The sequence below is a fragment of the Giraffa tippelskirchi genome, chromosome 1 (genome assembly GCF_054371585.1).
Source record: "Giraffa tippelskirchi isolate mGirTip1 chromosome 1, T2T-mGirTip1v1.2.pri, whole genome shotgun sequence".
Classification (NCBI taxonomy): domain Eukaryota; kingdom Metazoa; phylum Chordata; class Mammalia; order Artiodactyla; family Giraffidae; genus Giraffa; species Giraffa tippelskirchi.
In genome coordinates this window covers 47365593-47386473 of record NC_137275.1, presented here as the reverse complement: position 1 = coordinate 47386473, position 20881 = coordinate 47365593, and the positions used below count along the sequence as shown (strand labels likewise).

At 38.5% G+C, this 20881-nt stretch overlaps 1 protein-coding gene across 3 annotated transcripts in view; it reads left to right on the top strand.

Moving 5' to 3' along the window:
- Positions 1-20881, top strand: part of GABRB1 (gamma-aminobutyric acid type A receptor subunit beta1) — a 438781-nt gene that overhangs the window by 9415 nt on the left and 408485 nt on the right. The window contains exons 1-3 of one of the 3 annotated variants that reach the window (XM_081590754.1): positions 7049-7206; positions 7374-7465; positions 7882-7949. In XM_081590754.1, coding sequence (XP_081446880.1) covers positions 7127-7206; positions 7374-7465; positions 7882-7949 — 240 coding nt within the window. In that variant the 5' untranslated portion in view covers positions 7049-7126. Of the gene's footprint in view, positions 1-7048; positions 7207-7373; positions 7466-7881; positions 7950-20881 lie in introns of those variants that run through there. The other 2 variants (XM_081590745.1, XM_081590734.1) reach the window with 2 other exon arrangements.

Below are 20881 nucleotides of genomic sequence, written 5' to 3'. Positions count from 1 at the left end.
TGACTGCCTCCCAGGGTTTGCTCAATCTCATGTCCATTGAGTTGGTGATACCACTCAATTATCTCTGGAGCATGATGTACTCTGCATATAAGTTAAATAAACAGGGTGACAATATATACAGCCTTGTCGTACTCCTTTCCCAAATTTGAACCAGTCCATTGTTTCATGTTTTTCAGGAGACAGGTAAGGTGGTTGGTCTGGTATTCCCATATCTTTAAGAATTTTCTACAGTTTGTGGTGGTCCTCACATTCAAAGGTTTCAGCATAATAATGAAGTAAAACATATTTTATAATCTTAATAAATTAATGTTACTCAATCTACAAACTAAAGTGTGAAAGCATAAAAAGGATATATATTTCAAAAATAGTGTGCCTACATTAGCAAAATTCAAACCTTACTAATAATGACTGTGATAAAAATATGTCATAAATGAAAATTTGGACCCTTTTACCAGTTGTAAGATGAGAAAAATCTGGGAATACAATGTACATCATGGTGATTTGCTGTTGTTACTCTTCAGTCACTTATTTGTGTCCACCTCTTTGCAAACCCATGGACTGCAGCACGCCAGGCTTCTCTTGTCCTTCACTATATTCCGGAGTTTGCTCAAACTCATATCCATTCAGTCGGTGATGCCATCCAACCATCTCAGCCCACGTTAACCCCCGTCTCCTCCCGCCCTCAATGTTTCCTAGCATCAGAGTCTTTTCCAATGAGTTGGCTCTTTGCATCAGGTGACCAAAGTATTGGAGCTTCATCCTCAGCATCAGTTCCAATATTAAGGGTTGATTTCCTTTAGGATTGACTGGTTTGATCTTCTTGCTGTCCAAGGGACTCTCAAGAGTCTTTTCCAGCGCCACAGTTCAAAAGCATCAATTTTTTGGTGCTCAGCCTTCTTTATAGTTCAATTCTCACAACCGTACATAACTACTGGAAAAACCATAGCTTTGACTATAAGGACTTTTGTCAGCAAAGTGATGTGTCTGCTTTTTATTTTGCTGTCTAGGTTTGTCATAGCTTTTTTTCCAAGGAGGAAGTGTCTTTTAATTTCATGGCTGCATTATAGATAATAATCATTGCATACTTGAAATCTAAGAGATTATATTTTAAGTGTTTTCATTAAACCTACACACAATAAGGTAACTATGTGAGATGATGGCTATATTAACTTGGTTGTGGTAAGCATTTCACAATGTATACATATATTAAATAATTATTAAATATTATAATTGAATGCGATATATGCATAATAAGTTAATAGAATGTATTTGATATATGTGTGTGTTTGTGCTTAGTCACTTAGTCATGTCTGACTCTTTGCAACCCCATGGACTGTAGCCTGCCAGACCCCTTTGTTCGTGGGATTCTCTAGGCAAGAATACAGGAGTGGGTAGCCATTCCCTTCCCCAGAGTATTATATGATATACACATATGGTGTATATATATATATACATATATATATATATACACAGACACACACACACACTTTAGGTTAAATCAGAAACACTGATCAATTAAACAGAATGCAAATTCCACAGGTAGATTCAGAAAATTGCATAGTGTATGACAATATTACAAACTGTCCTTTAGGATAGATTGTGGTAACTTATCCTGCCCCCAAATTGTATGAAATTATATTTCTCCAAAACATTCATGATACTTGAGGCTAAATCTTTTTTAAAATAGCAAACTAGTGAATAAAAATAGTACTTCATATATTTTTAAAAATTGTATTAATTTGGTTATTACCAAGGTTGATGTTTTTTAATATTATTTTTGAAACTTTCTTTTGTGAGAGTCCTGTTAAAATCGTTTGCCCATTTACTTATTAGGTTTATTTCTTTCCCTTATTGATGTTTCAATATTTTAATAATATATATTGAAGCTATATCTTCCCAATTCATTACTTATTAGTCTTAATGAATTTTTATAGAATATTTAAAATACCTAGAAATATAGAGAGAGCAGAATCATATCTATATATTTCTCATGTTTTGATTAATTTGCTTGAGATTTTTTTCTTGGATTAAGTATTATAGATAGAGTTGAAGCATGTTTTATATCCTAAAACCTAGTACCCTTCCTATTTTATTATTTATCTTTACAGTATCTATTATCCAAAATCTGTATTATATGCATAAAGTAATATATATTCTGATTTTTTCTCTTAATGTTTTTAACTTTACTTAATGCTGTCAATTCGTTTCATTCCATGCTTAGCTCTTTTTATTTTGTTTTGTTTTTGCTTAATGTTTTATGCTGGGATTTATCTGTGTAAAAGCATATAGATTTTTTATATATTGAGAGTTTTATTCTATTATATAACTATATATTTATTCCCAATAGATAAATATTTAGGTTGCTGCCAATTTCATACTATTAAAAGCCACACTGCAATCAACATTCTTAGATTGTGTGAATGTATCGCTAGAGTGTGTTCCTAGTGCTGGAAATTCTGAGCCAAATGGTGTGTGTATCTTTGACTTTATCAGACATGCACAAATTTCTTTATAAAGTATTCAGATCCATTTATATCCCTCCTGAAAATACTTATATGAGCATCTCTAACCAATACTTGACATTCTTAAATTTTTCATATCTGATATATTTGGAATGGTATATCATTGTTTTAGGGCTTCCCTGGTGGCTCAGTTGGTAAAGAATCCACTTGCGATATAGGAGACTCTGGTTCGATCCCTGGATCAGGAAGGTCCCCTGGAGAAGGAAATGGCAACTCACTCCAGTATTCTTGCCTGGAGAATCTCATGGACAGAGGAGCCCAGTGGGCTACAGTCTATGGGGTCACAAAGAGTCAGACAATACTTAGAGACTAAACCACAACCACTACATTATTGTTTTAATTAGCAATCCCTCATTTAGAGAGGCTCTTTGTCTTTTTTTTTTCTTTCTCTTTTATTGACTTCTAGAAAATTTTTCTTTTTTTAAATAATTTCTTCATACTAATATTTTGGCAGTTAAATTTGCTGAAAACTCCTTTTGGTTGACTTCTCACTATATTAAAGGATGTTTTGATTTAAAGGTTACATTTTCTGTAGTTATCACTACTAATCTTTCCTTTTATAATTTATATTAATACTTTCATTTATCTTTAAATCTTTGTGCTCAAGTGCTCAGTCATTAGCACTCTTCATGACCCATGGACTATATAGCCTTCTGGGTTCTGCTGTCCATGGAATTTTCCAGGCAAGGATACTGTCCTCCTCCAGGAGATCTTCCCAACCTAGGGATCAAACCCATGTCTCCTGAGTCTCTTGCACTGGCAGGCAGATTCTTTTACCACTGAGCCACCTGGGAAGCCCCTTTTAAGTCTTTCCCTGAACCCAAATCACAAATACATTTCTTATAAGATTTTCTAAAGTTTTGGTTTTATATTTCAGTTATGTATTCACCTGTAATACATTTTTGTGCATGCAATAATGTAAAGGTTTACATTTTTCCCCCCTTATGAATAATAAATTGTCCCCATAACATTTGTTGAATATCTCATCCTTTCCTATCTTTCTTAAAATAGAAGAATATTTTTATGTGGGTTTATTTGGCTGTGCTATTTTCTGTTTTACTATATCTAAATGAATTTCAAACTAAACGGAAACTGTTTTAATTTCAATGTCTCAAAAATCTTGATATCTCAAAGTCAAGTGCTCCTATATACTTCTTTTTTTCTTCCAAATTTTGTCTCTTTTTTCACTCTTTACTCTTGCATTTTTCACTCTTTACTCTTGCATTTATATTTTAGAACTGATGTCTTAATTTTCACAATAAATGTAGGAATTTTAATTCAAATTGATTATATTTCTTACATTGGATAGAATTAATATCTTTATAATATTGACTGTCCCCAGCCACATAGTTTTCATTTAGCTAGGTCTTATGTCCTTCAAAAATATTATATAGATTCTCTATAAAGCTCTTACATTTTTTTATGTTATTCCTAGATATATTAGAGTTTTTGCTATTATTGTAATAGAATGTTTCCCATTTTATATGTCTTTTTGGTAGGAGCTACATACAGGAATACTACTAATATGTATTTAATGTGATTTGATTTTGAAGTTAGAAGTCTGGTTTAACTCACTGTATTCTTATATGTTTGGAGACTTCATTGGATTTTTCTCTCTAGATAAATTTAACATGTGGATATAAAGATAGCTTAATTTCTTCCTTTTTTTATTCTTTTTTAAAAATTATTGTCTCATTGCAATATCACACTTCTACTATAATTAGATTGCAATATCATATCTCTATATAATTAAGTAGTCCTATACTTCAATTGAAGTACCTCTTAAGTATCATGATTAATTACTTTACAAGTATATGTTTTAAAAATAACTCTAAAATGATATATTCAGCTCTAGCAATACTTTCTTTTCATTGTTCTGCTTTTGTAAGCATACATCAAGAGAAAAGATGTTTAGTAATCATTTTGTAAATGCTGAATGATTATATTATAGGTACTTATCCATTATTTTTGACCTTTTGGCAAATACTGCTAAATAAAATCCCAGTTATTATTCAAAAATAATGATTGAGGTTTATAACCAACTGGAAAACATATATCCCTGTAAAAGCTATATAAATTTTAAAAATATAGCAAACACCTAACCAATAACATCTTTTACAAATTGAATTTGACTACCAAGGATAACAATTTGCAACTTCCAAAAGATGGGTCAGTTAACAAATTCCATGAGGAAGGAAATGCTGTATGCTTTCTTTTCAGCTGTTGTACCACCAGTATACAGTCTGACACTTAGTAAATGTTCAATAAATATTTGAGGAATAAATGAATGATATAAACTCTCCATATATTTTATTTTCTCCAGTGCAGCTTTTGCAAAGAGTTGTGCAGCACAGAGAGGTTCTATGCTTCAACAAAGACCTGTGGCATAAACAAATCTTCTCTTTTACCCATTAAAGGCAGATCCACATGAATTAAAAAAAGGTAGACGACATACTTTTAAGTCAATTAAGAAAACTGAGTTAATGCTGGCCCCAGAAGAAAAGGCCATAGTGTTTAAAGCTGTCATGAGCCTCAAAGAAAAAAATGAAATTAAGGTATACATAGAATGTCAAGATCTACACATGTGCAAATGTATGTAAAATTGTTTAAGCCGCTTTCAAAAGTCTGCAAATCCTGACCTTCACAACTACTTGATGATTCTATTATATTTCTGAAAACTTGTACTGGTCTATCACCTCCTCTCTATGCTAAACACTATCTGACTTCATTTCCTTTTGCTTGGGGTTACCGTAATAATTCTTCTTCCTTGTTTTCAGTATCTCTGGTTCTTCCTCTTGGGATCTATGCTTCATAGAATACAGCAGATAGGTCCATAGATTCTGAGTTAAAATGCTGATTTCATCATTTATTAGCAGTTTGGTATTAAACTAGTTATATTACCTTGATTTGTTCTTAGTATCATCATCTATAAAAATTATAATAATAGTAATAGTAATAACATTTGGATTACTACAAGGTTTAGAGATCATCTATGTAATGTGCATGATAACCAGCAAATAGTCCACAACTGATGAAGGTTAATCATTCTTATCATGTTTATTCTATCAGAACATTTTAAAACCTAAATCTGACTCTGACCATTGCTACTTAAAACTGTCAGGGATTTCCATAAGCTTAAAAGTGCCTAGTGGAGAATGTTAACTTTCCTTGTAGTTTAGCCTTGGTTTCCCTTTGCGCCCTCACCACCCTCAGTCCCTCCCTCCCTCCCTCCTTCCAGCCTTTTATATTCTGCTCAGTCATTTCAGGGTTCAGCTATTTAAGCAGACCACAGGCTTTCAAGTCTCATAGTCTGTCAAAGTCTCTTTCAAGTCTCTTTGACATATTCTCTTCCCTCCTTCTGGAATTACCCTCCCTCTCTGCTCTGGGAAAAAACTTCTTTTTCCAGAAACCCTATCTACTTCACCTTGGTAAAATTAACAACCCTCTTCCCACTATGTAAACTATATAGAGATATATTGAATTTACATATATTTACATCCATCTTCCCCAACAGCCTGTGAATTTCCCAATGTCAGAAATCCTTTTTAAGTTGTCTTTGAGTCCCAGAATTCCTAGAACATAGTAAAAGATTTAATATATGAACAAACGCCTAGCAAAGGGATTCCTGCCTAACGTATGCTCAATGACTTTTATCGAATTGTACTGATTGAATTGAATTGAATTCAAATAGCTTTTGTTTCTACAGAACCCCAATCTACTAGTAAACAGAGGTTAGACACTCGCGGTGTTTCAGGGTCCTGTTTGGGGTTACTGACACAAGCTTAACACTTGGCAATAAAAAAGATATTTTCTTTACTAGAACCTAGCAGAAAATGCAATCAATGACTCTAGAAAAAGGATTGCCTGTCCGAGGTGCTGCCTCATGGCTGGCTTCTCTCACCTCTCCTGTCTGGTGAGATACGAAAGGGGGAGGGAAGACAAGTCGGGGAGCGGGAGAGCAACTGCAAAAGTCCACCAGCTCCTCTTCCTCCTCCTGGAAAAGAGGAAGAGGACACTAACCCAGACATCCTAAGAAGCCTTTCAAGAAAACCTGAACAGAGAAGCCTGAGTTTCCTTCTCCGGCTCTCCCTCTCCACTCACTTAGTCTGTCCCCCTTACCCCCCTCACCCTATCACTCACACACACGCGCACACACGGGCAACCAGAGAACCACCTCTCCTCCAGACGCCCAGTTCTAAGATTACCGTGACTGTCAACGAAATATGCCAATCACAGGCAGCCTAAACCAGATCCCTGGGAATTGAGTAAAAAAATAGGTTTGGAGGCAGAAAGGAAATGAACATAGCAACCTCCAATGCACACAGAGAGATTCGTATTCATATGCACGTAGGATCTGAAGCAAAGAAACAGCAGGATATCTTTTACTATCGGAGAACGCGGAGCACCACAAACAGGAACTTTAAAGGAATTGAAATCTGTTGCCTGTTCCACTAGGAATATTGTTTGCAAGGCACAAGGTGTCTTTTGGTAGTGAGCACCCTCTGCGCATGCGCAAGTCCATTCGGGGATTACTGCCCTGCCGCCGACTAAGTTGCATTCCTTGAATCTTCGCAGAAAAGACAATTCTTTAATCAGAGTTAGTAATGTGGACAGTACAAAATCGAGAGAGTTTGGGGCTTCTCTCTTTCCCTGTGATGATTGCCATGGTCTGTTGTGCACACAGGTGAGCAGCTGTTGTTGAATGTCTCTTTTTTTTCCCTAGGTGTTTTCTTTTTACATGCTTGCTGGATCATGTAGCTCGTTATTTGGGGGGTAGGTGTGCCTGTCTATTTTTATGTCTGCTCGCAGTTTGTGCTCATTCTGAATCCGGTCCCTACTTCTTCCCTTCAGCGCCAATGAGCCCAGCAACATGTCATACGTGAAAGAGACAGTGGACAGATTGCTCAAAGGATATGACATTCGCTTGCGGCCGGACTTTGGAGGTAATGCTTCATCTTTTTTTTCAACCTGTAACCCATACCTAGTTCTCCTTTCCTGTCGAAGATAAATGTCAAAAAAAATTAGAAGGGGAAGCGTGTCATTTTCATAAGCATGCACTACGCCCTATGCTCTGGCCAAACACGCGCGCGAGCGCACACACACTCACATTCACACACACGCCGGACCCCTAGGCTCAGGTGGATGAACCCAAGGCAGAGCCGACCTTCCCCCTCTGCATAGTCACTGCATCATGCGTGTGCCCACACCTGTTCTCTCAGCCTGTCCCCTGCAACGGGGTAGAAGGATGGGGGTGGTGGGAGCCCATTCAGAATGTAGTAAGCGCAGGGAAGCCCTCTGCCCCTCCCCAGCCTGTGGCCGCTCTGAGATTATGTCCACAATGTACCCCTGTCCCCCGCAGGGCCCCCCGTGGACGTCGGGATGAGGATCGATGTCGCCAGCATAGACATGGTCTCCGAAGTGAACATGGTGAGTGGCCTCTCGACTGGCCCGGCGGCCGCGCTTACGCAGATGCGAAATGGACCGGTCCCCGTGCCCTCTGCGTTTGGTTGGCGGTCACCTCGCCCCGGCCCAGGGATCCCGCTCCAAGCGCGCTCCCTACTCTGGCACGCACGCCCTGCTGGCCCTGGTTTGTATTTTCGACACACACACGGGCTACTGCGGTGTTCAGGAGGAAACGTGCTCCGCACTATTTGGGGAAGGACGGGTGACTGTGGCGCCGGCGGAGCGGGTGGGGCGGAGTCGGCGGTACTTTCGCAGGGTTTCCTTGGGTGTTGCGAGGCGCAGGGCACCATCTGCCGGCGGCCGAGTGGCCTGCACCCGCGGGCCCCGCACCGTGGTCCGCAGCCACCTCCTCGCCAGTCGCGATCCCTGCAGCGGACAAGCCAGACCCACCCAGGGCCCACCACCAAGCACCCAAGCACAAACATGAGGTTTCCTAGTGTCCTCTCCCTTTCCAGGCCCTAGCACACGGAGTGGCAGGAGCAACAGGCTGAGACCACGGTCCCTGCCGGCTAGCTAATACCAAAGTACTCAAGCCAGCTTCTGGGGAGAGGCTTGCATTGTTCCCACGTGGGGGTTGATGAATTTGTCTTGCTGCATCTTGCGAGTTTAAGTTGAAAGCAAACGGTTCGAGTTATTGCTTTGTTTTGCCTTAGACACCGAAGCACGAGGAGGATAAGTTACGGTGGAAAAGGGAGAGCAAGGGAGAGGGCGATAGTAACGTGTAGTGAACATAGCGCAATCTTTTCATTGCGAAGAGTTAACATTCTTTTATTTCGTATTGCCTCCTTCCTTCTGAAGCTGTTTCAACATCGATTGAAATCATAGTGTCTCTTTGTCTATTGGCTGTTTCCAACCACTGTGGGGTAGCAGTTTTCTAGTTAGAGTTTCTAACTGTTGCTTCTTATAAGGCAGGGGGAAAAGCCTGTTGCTTTTCTAGAACAAACCACCCAGCGAACAGCTAGATCTACCTGAGAAAAATGCCATTTTCATTCCACTTACAGGAAAAAAAAATGTATTGTGGTAGTGGAAATTTAGATAGCCTTAATAATTTAAAGACTAAAGCCTTTGGGGATTTTATCACTGGATAGCTGTAAAGGCTATAGAGTGATAGGCTAAATGAATTGTCAGTTCATTTCATTACTATTGTGTCATTTTATTTTAGCATGTAAGGCTTAAGAATTTCTTTTTTTAGGGTATGTCATGGAAGAAATACATATATTTAAAATATATTGAGTAGGAGTAGATTAAAAAGTGTGATTATTACATTTTGTATTTTATAGTTGTACCTTTTCCTGCTTTAAGTAGCTTATTTTAAACAGTATTTTAATCTGATGGTGGCATTAGAAAAACAATTTTGAAATATCAATGCACAATGAATATTCTCTGACTTGGAAAGAGTTTTTAATAGACTCATTTATATATTTATACTCATTTATTTATATATTTATTACTCATTTATAATATTCTCTCACATACATGTCCCTACCACAAAGCACCCCAAATGAACTATTTACAAACACTGGGGAATGTAATAACATGGGCACATATACAAACCGTACCCAATCCATGCCATTGTGACTGGATAAATTAGGCAATGAATTAGTTTAAAAAGCTGTTTGTATCAGGTAGATAAATGATGAAAATATTTTCCTTTTCAGTCATTTATTTGGCACCTTGTGAGTACCCACACAATTTTTAATATAGGAGAAGACTGGGAAAGCTCAAAAGACAAACAATGCCTTTGCTAGTGGTCTGCTTTTCAGAGTACTATGCTTTTCAGAATTTTTAAAATGTGTAATTTTGTTAACTCTGTTTACAAACAACTTTTCAGTTTAAAAACATTAAACTGAACTGAATAGGGAAGTTGTTATTTAACCAAAACAATCACCATAACAGAAAAGGTCTGTATAATCAGTTGTTCAATGGAATTTGTACAGAGGCTCCAGAAAAAAAAATATTGAATTTAGTTGCTTTACCATTGGAAATAGCTCTTTATTATGGAATAATATTTTAAGAAAATCTATTTATTCACTGTACCATGTGTATATGTACTTGATTTTTTAAAAATATTCACCCAACAGATAAACCCTTAAAAAATATATGCTACCAAATTACCCATTACCTTTCCACAATGGTGTTAGAGACATGATAGGAAAATAGAAGCAACTGAACATAGAAAAATAAACCTTCATTTACTTAATTTTTCTTCTGTCACCTAGGACAAAACATTGAAATGCATAGATTGCAAATAACTCCCCCCAAAATGGAAACAAGGATGAGTTTAGGATGAAGCGTTCTATAGAAACACAATCTGGATAGTTAGCCCTGATGAAGAGCACTGTCTATGATGTGCTTTGATTTTTAGACAAGACAGTAGAGTTGAAAAGTCAATGAGAAATAAGACTTATTGCTTTTATATTGAGCATGTTTCAGAACCCTGATAGGCAATAACTTCTGAGATTATTTAATAGGGAATTTTCAACAAAATTAAAAACAAATAAGAATGGATATTGCATATAATAAAAATAGTTTTAAAGAAAATTCAGATTAAAATCCATTGCTAAAACATTACTCATTTTTATATTTTTTATTCATTGCCATTATTACCCACCCATTTCCACAACTGGGAAAATGACATAGCTGTACATTACATTAATGCTTTTGAAAACTATGATCTGTTTTGAAAACTAGGTTCTTTTAACTTTTATTCTTTTCTTATCCTATGCTAAGTGAAATATAATTCCAGATTGGTTTCTAACATTGTCTGTTTTATTAAAGACTAACGTCACATCAGGAGTATTTTTGATTCATGTCCTTCAGGATTTAAAAATATTTTTCCTAAATTTAAAAAAGAGAGAGAGAGCTCTGTTAGTCAAGAATCTCTATAATCAAGGATTGTTGGTTTTGAACAGTGAATGGAAAACCTCTGAAGAATAATTCTGATGCAGGGAAAAAATCTATACTTAAGAGCAGGACTTTTCTTTTCAGGCAAAAATATTATTGATTAAATCAGGAAGGACTTTTTCTTTTGGCATCATGGAATAGATTGTGCTTGTGATAGCAACTACAATACTGTTATTTTCTGAACAGTCATCTTTAAAAAGCTACTGACTTCCATGTGTTTTAAATTAAATCTCTCAAACCTTTTTTTTTTTTTTTAACAATTTCTGTGAAATTGTGTACCTACACACATACACAAACACATACACAAAAGGCTGATCAAAGAGGAATAAAGAGCAGTTGGAACAAAAAGAGACAGTAGCCCTCAGAAACTGCCTTGAAGTAATAACCATTAACATCTACTAATAAAACTCCAATAAGACACAGATAATAATAAGCAAGTCTTAGAGCAATTGATTGGAAGGAACATGATATTAAATACCTGTAGCAAAAGGTTGAACCCTTGTGTTTGATTCCAATGACTAGCTGTTCCTTCTTATTAAAGAGGTAGCTCCTAATCATCAAAGAGGAGCTTCAACCATGCAACTCTCTGTCTCCCATCGAAAGACATGGTGATCTGAGAGTGGCCACCCCCAGAAGATGTGACATCTCTTGAGCCCTAATCCAATGTAGGTCTCGACCCAAGCTGTTCCCAGGATTGGACACCTATCATGTGTTCATTGTTGCCTTCCTTCATACATACATAGATGCCACAGTGAATGCTCTTATAGACATTAAAACTGACATTAAGAACACCTCCTCAAAAAACTAAAATGAGTTGAATTGTCTAAATAATACCCCAAAGAAAAACAAACTTTGTTTATGAAATACCCTCTATTGTTAAATCCCACTTATTTTAATAGTTGATTCCAGACGTTTCTGGTATACACTTCATTTCTGTCTCACTTATGTCTAGTTACCACCCTCCTGATGACACCAAACAGTAACCACCTATCAGAAATCTCCCTCCCCCATTTCTCTAAGCCAGTGCTTCTCCTTCTTTAATGTTTATCTGAACCACTCTGGGATCTCAAAATGTTAAAATGCGGTTTCTTATTCAGAGGCCTGGGGTGAGGTCTGATACCCTACATTGTTAACAACTCCCAGATGCTGCCAATTGCTGGTACATAGACAGCACCACGATTTCCCTGGTGCCTCAGACAGTAAAGCGTCTGCCTACAATGCGGGAGACCCGGGATCAATCCCTGGGTTGGGAAGATCTCCTGAAGAAGGAAATGGCAACCCACTCCAGTATTGTTGCCTGGAAAATCCCATGAATGGAGGAGCATGGTAGGGTACAGCCCATGGGGTCGCAAAGAGTCGGACACGACTGAACAACTTCACTTTCACTTTCAGACAGTGCTTTGAGAAGCAAGATTGCTTCTAGTACATTATTCCAAGGCCTAGCATTATTAAGAAACAAACCTTTTTTTTCCTCTTAAATTTCTCTAAGGATGGTACTTTTCCAAGGTTTCAAATTGATTTCTGGGTAGTTAAACAGGTAGCTGTGCTCAAAAGCGAAAATTAGTGTAGTAACTGATGATAAGGAACAGGATAAAGACAAGAGCCTTGTTGGTAGGGCTTGACTTAAAACTGATACGCAGTCCTCCTGTGTCAGGACTTATGAGTCATCCAACCTTAAATGATGGCTATGAACATGTTACCAAGCAGAGCAACTTGCACAACACTATCCTGCGACTTTACAGAGCACCAATGACTCTTCTTTTTCAGAATAAAGAGCATTGCAAACTGGGTTTCCCCCCACTAAGAGCCTGCAATAGCTTTATAAAATAGCCTAAACATACTCCTGCTGCTGTCGGTAAATTTCCTGAGGTTGTAACAGAATTCCTTTGCAAATAGAGTAAATAGGTCAGTACTATTTAAAGGCATGAACAGATATCAGCAGTTAAAGATATAAATATATTTTTCTCTTAACGAAGTCTCGCTTTTAGGTGCTGGGTTACAATATTGTACCATCTAGATAAGTTCAAAGAGAAAAAACTTCCCTTTACCTTTCTGTTTGGAGATAACAGATCTTTTTATACTCTAAGCCACATCAAAGCAAACTTATCCAGATTTTTTAAAGTTTGAAGTTACATTTGAAATACTATGTTCCTAGGGTTACATGGCCAGACTAGGAATTAAAGTGTGTAGTATAATGAAAATAGTGGCATTTGTTGAATGCCATTTGTTGAATATCTTATGTAGAAGACATGGTTATCAAATCCTTTTATTAGTAACTCATTTTGTTATTTGTTCAGTTGCTAAGCCATGTCCGATTCTTTGCGACCCCATGGACTGCAGCATGTCAGGCTTCCCTGTCCTTCACTGTCTCCTAGAGTTTGCTCAAACTCGTGTCTATTGAAGGCTCTATAGTCACCACCCCCCATTATAGGTGGAGAAACTGAGGTTGAGAGAGGGAGAAAGTTAGGTTGAAAGAGGTTAAATAACTTGCTCAGAAGTTACAGATCTAGTCACTGGCAAAGCCAGGAACCCCGGCAGTCTGATTCCAGAACCTGACTCCTATCTGTGAGGCAAGTAAGAAAACATTGCTGATATTTAGCTTTGGGACTTTGAGTAAGTCACTTGACTTCTCCAGTTCTCAAGTTTTTCTTCTGTAAAATGAAGGTAAATGACCCAGTTACTAAATCTTTTCCAGTTCAAATATCTACTGTAGAAACAGACTCTGTCAAAATGCAGATTCTTCCTCTCCACTGTATTCTCCTGTTAGATTTCATCTTATTCCATTTTGTTCTTCTGTTAGATGTGTCAGTCAACAAGCATTTATGGAATTCCACTGAGTGCAAATTCCAGGTGTCTCCCGGGAGCATTGCTGTAATGATTGTGTGCAGTCTGGGGCCCCTTGGATTACCATTTTAATTGGTCATGGCATAATCATCCATTTTTTCCTAGTTAAACACATTCCTAAAGACAACAACAAGAAATGTTGAATCAATGGTATTCAAAATGAGATTTGAATGATGCTGGGTTTATATTGCATTGCGCTTTGGGGCCAAAACTGTATTTGAAGTGTTTCCATCCAGTGAGTGCTGTCCATTGTATTCATATGGGGAACTTTGCTCAACTGTTGCCAAACTAACAAATGTTTCAGCACAATGGGAAACAGAAGGATAGCTTGAGTTTCCAAGATCTGGGGATCCCAAAGGATTTACCCAAATCACCAAAAATGTTTCCATCAGGTGGTCTGGGAGCAAGAGGTGAAGCCCGATATCACCTGAGCTGAACATCACTTAGTATCAATTCTATAAATATTTGGTGTTTTTGTTATAGCAGACCCCCTAAGTTCTTGATAGCACTCTCAAAACACACGTGAATCAAATCTTGCATAATCAGGGAAGGTAAAACATGTCAAAAGAAAAATAAGTGATATTAAATGTTTTTAATTGATTTGAGTTTTAACAACTCAAATGACCATTATCATACTTGAGGATAGTGGAAAGATAAATGCTATACCCTTGCAGTTGATTAAATGTTAATACAGTTTCCCCATGAACTTTTTCAAAACACTGAATCCTATTTTTAATAATAGCAGGATTGACTTTTTGCATTTTAGAATACTCTGTTTTCAGAAGATCATGCATTTCACGAAGTCTCTTGACTTCTAGTTGTTGAAAGAAGTTATAGTCAGTAGCATAAAACAATCTGTTACTCAGCACTTGACAGAAATGCTCAAGAAAGGTTTTAAATTAATTCCTATCAGTGGTGATAATAGGAAAAAAAGACTGGTCATAAGATGAGTGAAAGATGAATAGGTTTTCTTTAGTGAACTCAGTATCCCCTTCTTAAAATCCTCTTATTCCTCTCTGTTTTTCTGCTAATAGTACTTTTTTTCTTCTACCTCTCCATTAAGTGCTGAGTGTATTTTGTCTCTTACAATCCCAATAAAACTGTCATTGTTTTGCATATTTAAGATTAAAGGCCTTTTCCCAAAAGCACACATTCAACCATTGTAGTGATTAAAGCAGACAAGGTCTGTGTCTTTCTGGAGTTTATAGTCTTTAAAAAAAAACAAACAAACAAACTAAGATCTCTATACTTGAAGTAATTTTTTTTTTTTTCCTTCTTGGAAGATTTTGAAACACTCATAGTTACTTTGATTGTGGGCTGTTTTGGTTTAGCACATACTGAACAGTTAGTCTTTTATCGTGTCATGAACTCGGTATTAGGAATGGAAAAATGACTAAGACGTGTTCCATATCTTCAAATATTTTATAGTGTAGAGAAGAATGCAGAAATAGTGATTTTAAAACAATATAGTACGGGCTGTGATAGAGACTTGCATGTCCGTGTCCTATGGAAGCATGGAGAAGTAGTTTCTAAGGAATGGTGAAGGGTTAATACTTGGAGTGAATCCTAAAGAGGACTAGTAGTGAGCGCCCTGTGTAGGCTGCAAATGAGAAGAAATACTTTTCAAGCAAAAGGAAGGGCATAAGCATTGGCAAGTGTGCCTGCAAACAGCATGGAGTGTTCTGGGAACTACAGGTCATTCACTATTGTGAGAACTTAAAGGGCACAGGGAAGATTGTCAAGAGATAAAACAGGATGCTCAAAGCAAGATGTAGGACAGTGTTACTGAATGTTCTCACTTATGTAAAAAGAAGCCTCTTTAGAAACGTGTGTGTGTGTGTGTGTGTGTATGCTGCTGCTGCTGCTAAGTCGCTTCAGTCGTGTCTGACTCTGTGCGACCCCATAGACGGCAGCCCACCAGGCTCCCCCGTCCCTGGGATTCTCCAGGCAAGAACACTGGAGTGGGTTGCCATCTCCCTCTCCAATGCATAAAAGTAGAAAGTGAAAGTGAAATTGCTCAGTCGTGTCCGACTCATAGCGACCCCATGGACTGCAGCCTACCAGGCTCCTCAGTCCATGGGATTCTCCAGGCAAGCGTACCGGAGTGGGGTGCCATTGCCTTCTCCGATATATATATAGTATATGCACTGACCATTCTGGAAGAATGCTCAAGAGATGAGTAACAGTGACTGCCTCTTGGAAGTGGAACCAGGATTAGGAATATGACTTAGAGGGATACTTAGTGTTCTTTATATGCCCCTTTGAATTGTTTGATTTTTAAAACTTTTACACGTTTTACATTTTCACTATAGAAACACAAAGAGAGAGAGAGAGAAAGACAGAGTTAGGGAGGCAGAGAAACAGAAAGAAATGAATGGAATGTGTGCATTAAGGAAATGAGTCCTAATTCTGAAACACAGGAAACCTGCTACAGATTTTAACAGGTAGCTACATTTTATTTTTCAGATAGATCATTCTGATGGCTTCATGGAGAGTAAAGTAGAGAAGGCTAGAACAGGGGCAAACATTTCTAGTTAAGAAGCATTAGAGGGTGTTTTCGGAGAGGGCAATGGCAACCCACTCCAGTACTCTTGCCTGGAAAATCCCATGGACGGAGGGGCCTGGTGGGCTGCAGTCCAGGGGGTCGCTAAGAGTCGGACACGACTGAGTGACTTCACTTTTCACTTTGATGCATTGGAGAAGGAAATGGCAACCCACTCCAGTGTTCTTGCCTGGAGAATCCCAGGGACGGGGGAGCCTGGTGGGCTGCCGTCTATGGGGTCGCACGGAGTCGGACACAACTGAAGCGACTTAGCAGCAGCAGCAGCAGCAGCAGCAGCAGAGGGTGTTTTAAACTTCATATGAGATGGTAAATGCCTTAAGTAGAACAGTAGCTTTAGGAATGGAAAGGAAGAGGAAAAAAAAGATTCAAACAGAAGTCAATCAGAGGGATTTTGTGACTGGTTAGATATTGGAAGTTAGAGAGGCAGTGAGCCTAAGATGCCCTATGGCTTCCATATTGAACGATGGGCACAAATGGCACCATCTGTCCACAGAGGGAAACAGGAAAGGAAGTACCAGCCATCTTGTTCACCACTAAAGTAGATGTCTTTACAGATTTTTTTTAGAAAAAAATATCAGAGCATGTTGTTACAAGATATTGTGGGAACATGCTCAGTCACTAAGTCGTGTCTCTCTCTTTGCAACTTCATGGACTGTAGCCCACCAGGCTCCTCTGTCCTTGGGATTTCTCAGGCAAGAATATTGGAGTGGGTTGCATTTCCTCTTCCAGGGGATCTTCCCCACCCAGAGATCAAACTCGAGTCTCCTGCATCTCCTTCCTTGGCAGTCTGCTTCTTTACTACTGAGCTACCTGGGAAGTCTTCTCTTGTGGAAACACAGAGGTAGAATATTTTGGAGGTTGGCCTATCCTGAAAAAAACTAGTTTCTTGGTGACCCTTCCAGTTCAGTTCACAAATAAGGCAACTTCTACATGGAAAAATTCTGAGCCCATACATATGGTGGCTGAAATGACCTGGTTAGAGATTTGGAGAAAGGGTGCTGGACAAAGACAGAGAATGTTCAGTGTAGTCAACTTTAATCTGTAGCAACATTGTTCTTTATCTAGGAGGACCCAGACCCTGATAAGATTGAGAACTTACTTTTCAAAATGCCCCAGAGAAGTGACCTTTGTATGCTGTTTCTTTTGCTTTTATAAAACCCTATGCTGTTGCTAAGTCGCTTCAGTCTTGTCCAACTCTGTGCGACCCCATAGATGGCAGCCCACCAGGCTCCCCTGTCCCTGGGATTCTCCAGGCAAGAACATTGGAGTGGGTTGCCATTTCCTTCTCCAATGCATGAAAGTGAAAAAAGAAAGTGAAGTTGCTCAGTCGCGTCCAATTCTTCGCGACCCCATGGACTGCAGCCCACCAGGCTCCTCCATCCATGAGATTTTCCAGGCAAGAGTACTGGAGTGGTGCGCCATTGCCTTCTCCTCTGATAGGTGGGGGAAAAAAAGATTTGTGCGGAACTCACTTACACAGCATCTGCTGCCTTCTCCATCGAGTCCCTAGAATGATTCAGAGTCCTTCTGGAACATTGTGTTTCCATGGGAAATCACATGAAAGCAGCGTGAGTTCTTGTAGAAAGTGCATTTGGCACTGAAATGAGACGGGGTATAATAGACAGCACAAGTGGGGCCAGCAGAAGTGAAGCTTAGCTGCCAGAAAATTCAAAAGTGACTCCCAGGAGCTTTACAGAAGAGCAGAAACATTTGAATGGTTTGGTGGGGTTGATTTTAAACAACCTTGTTGAAACAAGGTTTCAACAGAGCCCTATCCCCACAAATGGTCTCCTGGCAAGTGGATACCTATTTAAGCAAAGGCCTATTCATCAATTGTGTCATTGAGTTTAGAGAAAGAAGGTAGAGAAGCAGATAGAGAAATAGACTTAAATAGAGGAGGGTTCAGACAGAAGGTAGCTGTTAGCAATCCCTACCACAGTGGAAGGAGTATGGGTTAAGGCCCTGGGGATGCAACCAGAAAGTTACAGGCCCAGAGTTTTGTTCTGGTTGCTGAATGGATTCATCAGGCAAGTTGCTAAGAGAGAATCCTATTTGAATGAGAAGGTTTATTTGGGAACCTTCCTGAAGGTAGAGGAATAGATTTGTTGAAAGTTCAGGATCTCTGCCTACTCTAACCCTCTGTGACTCATGGGGAGTTGTTTTTTTTTTTTTGATCTATTATTTTCAAGAGAATGCTATTCAATTCTCTAGTCAAGAGAAACCCCTTTGTGGTTTCCATAGAGACAGTTCAATGACATTTATTTGAAATCCTACCTGTGCCTAGAACATTTTCTCATGTCAGAAGCCATCATTTCTCCCTTCTCCCACCTGTAATCTCTTTCCACCCAAATGCATCTAGATCTACTTCAAAATCCACAAGAAATCATCTTTCTTCTATAGTCTTGTCTGTAGCCACACGGAAGAGGAAGCTGCTGGAGGAAGAATGACTAGGGCATAGAAGCAAACCTCTGAAAAGTCTGAGACTCTGAAAAGACAAAAGACCCAATATAACATAATGATTTTCTTTCAGTTCATATAAAGTTTTTATTAGCCTTGTCTTCCACCTCCTACCCCCAGTACTACGTTAGCTACAGGAAGTTTAGGATTATACTCTTAACGCTCTGTATGTAGTTCTTAGCATATTATAGAGACTTAATAACATTTATTAGGATTATAAAAGAATTTTTCTAGACATAAAAAAGTATTAGTAATAATGGCATTTAAATTTTCTAATTCATAAATTAATAGTTCCTCTGTCAAGTCTACCTTATACTTTCATATGTAATTTTCTTTTATGTTGATCGTGAATCATGAGCCATTTCCATAGAAACAACTTTATCAGCTAGCATAGCCAGTTTTAGAGACACAAAAATCATTTCATGACAAATCTCAAAATACATATATATGCATATATATGTATACACACTTAAGTATTCATTGTCTTCAAAAATTAGTGAACTCATTTCATTTTTCAAAATGTAATCTGTATGTTGGTACGTGGACTTTTAATATTTCTGGCAACATTTAAGAAATTACAAAGAATAACTGGATTGATGACTACAAAGTGAATAGCATTTAAATAGAAGAAAAGTAAAACATAAAAGGAAGCATATGAAAAAGGTTTTCTCAGGTATTTGAGGTGATTTTGGAGGAGTCAAGTTAAATTTTAAATAACCAAGGAACTTAATCAAATTTGAAAATATAAAGTAAGTGATATACCTAATTCAGAAATATATATTTACTATGGAAGCATATATCTATTATATCTATCTTATCTAGTCATATCTGCTGTGAATGTATCCTTACCCCAAACATGAATGTTTGCTTTGAAACATCAACTTTTGTCTGAAACTTCCACACCCACACAGTCATTTGTCATAACCAGTTAATGTGTTAAATCAACTACCACATTAAATGGAGATAAGAAATTTTTTTCCCACTGACATCACCACTTCTCTGCTCACCCCCATTTGCAACACACACACACACACACACACACACAGAATTCAGCACATCCCGAAAGAACAATCTAGAGAACAAAAATCCCAGTTCAAATTGACAATGGAGTTGAGGCTGATGAGAGGAGACAAAGAAGATTCACTATGAAGATTCATGTTGGTCAACTGAAAACTTTTGGCTAAATGTGGTGGGAACTGATTTTCAGAAGTTTTAAAGTTAGAAACAGAAGGAGGAGGACAGGATGAAAAATTTGAAGGGTGAAGGGTACTCACAAAACTGGAAAGTCATATCCAGTTTTTGGTGGGTTATTGGTGCATATCTCCTACATCCATGCCTACCCTACTTTGGGATACAACCCTACAAGCTGTGCTATCATGAAGTATGAAGAGAACTTCATGCCTGGTTCTCTGAAATTGTGGAAGGGAAAGACTTTCGAGATATTACAGACATCTGCCCCACTGTGTTAAAAATCCCTGTCATAGGACATAAGCATAACTTGGTGAATTATAGTTTTGCCTCATTCAGTTTCAGTTCAGTCGCTCAGTCATGTCCGACTCTTTGGGACCCCATGGACTGCAGCACGCCAGGCCTCCCTGTCGATCAACAACTCCTGGAGTCTACCCAAACCTATGTCCATTGAGTCGGTGATGCGATCCAACTATCTCATCCTCTGTCGTCCCTTTCTCTGCCTGCCCTCAATCTTTCCCAGCATCAGGGTCTTTTCAAATGAGTCAACTCTTCGCATCAGGTGGCCAAAGTATTGGAGTTTCAGCTTCAGCATCAGTCCTTCCAATGAGCACTCAGGACTGATCTCCTTTAGGATGGACTGGTTGGATCTCCTTGCAGTCCAAGGGACTCTCAAGAGTCTTCTCCAACACCACAGTTCAAATGCATCAATTCTTCTGTTCTCAGCTTTCTTTACAGTTCAACTCTCACATCCACACATGACTACTGGAAAAACCATAGCCTTGACGAGACGGACCTTTGTTGGCAAAGTTATGTCTCTGCTTTTTAATATGCTGTCTGCTGCTGCTGCTGCTGCTAAGTCGCTTCAGTCGTGTCCAACTCTGTGCGACCCCATAGACAGCAGCCTACCAGGCTCCACCTTCCCTGGGATTCTCCAGGC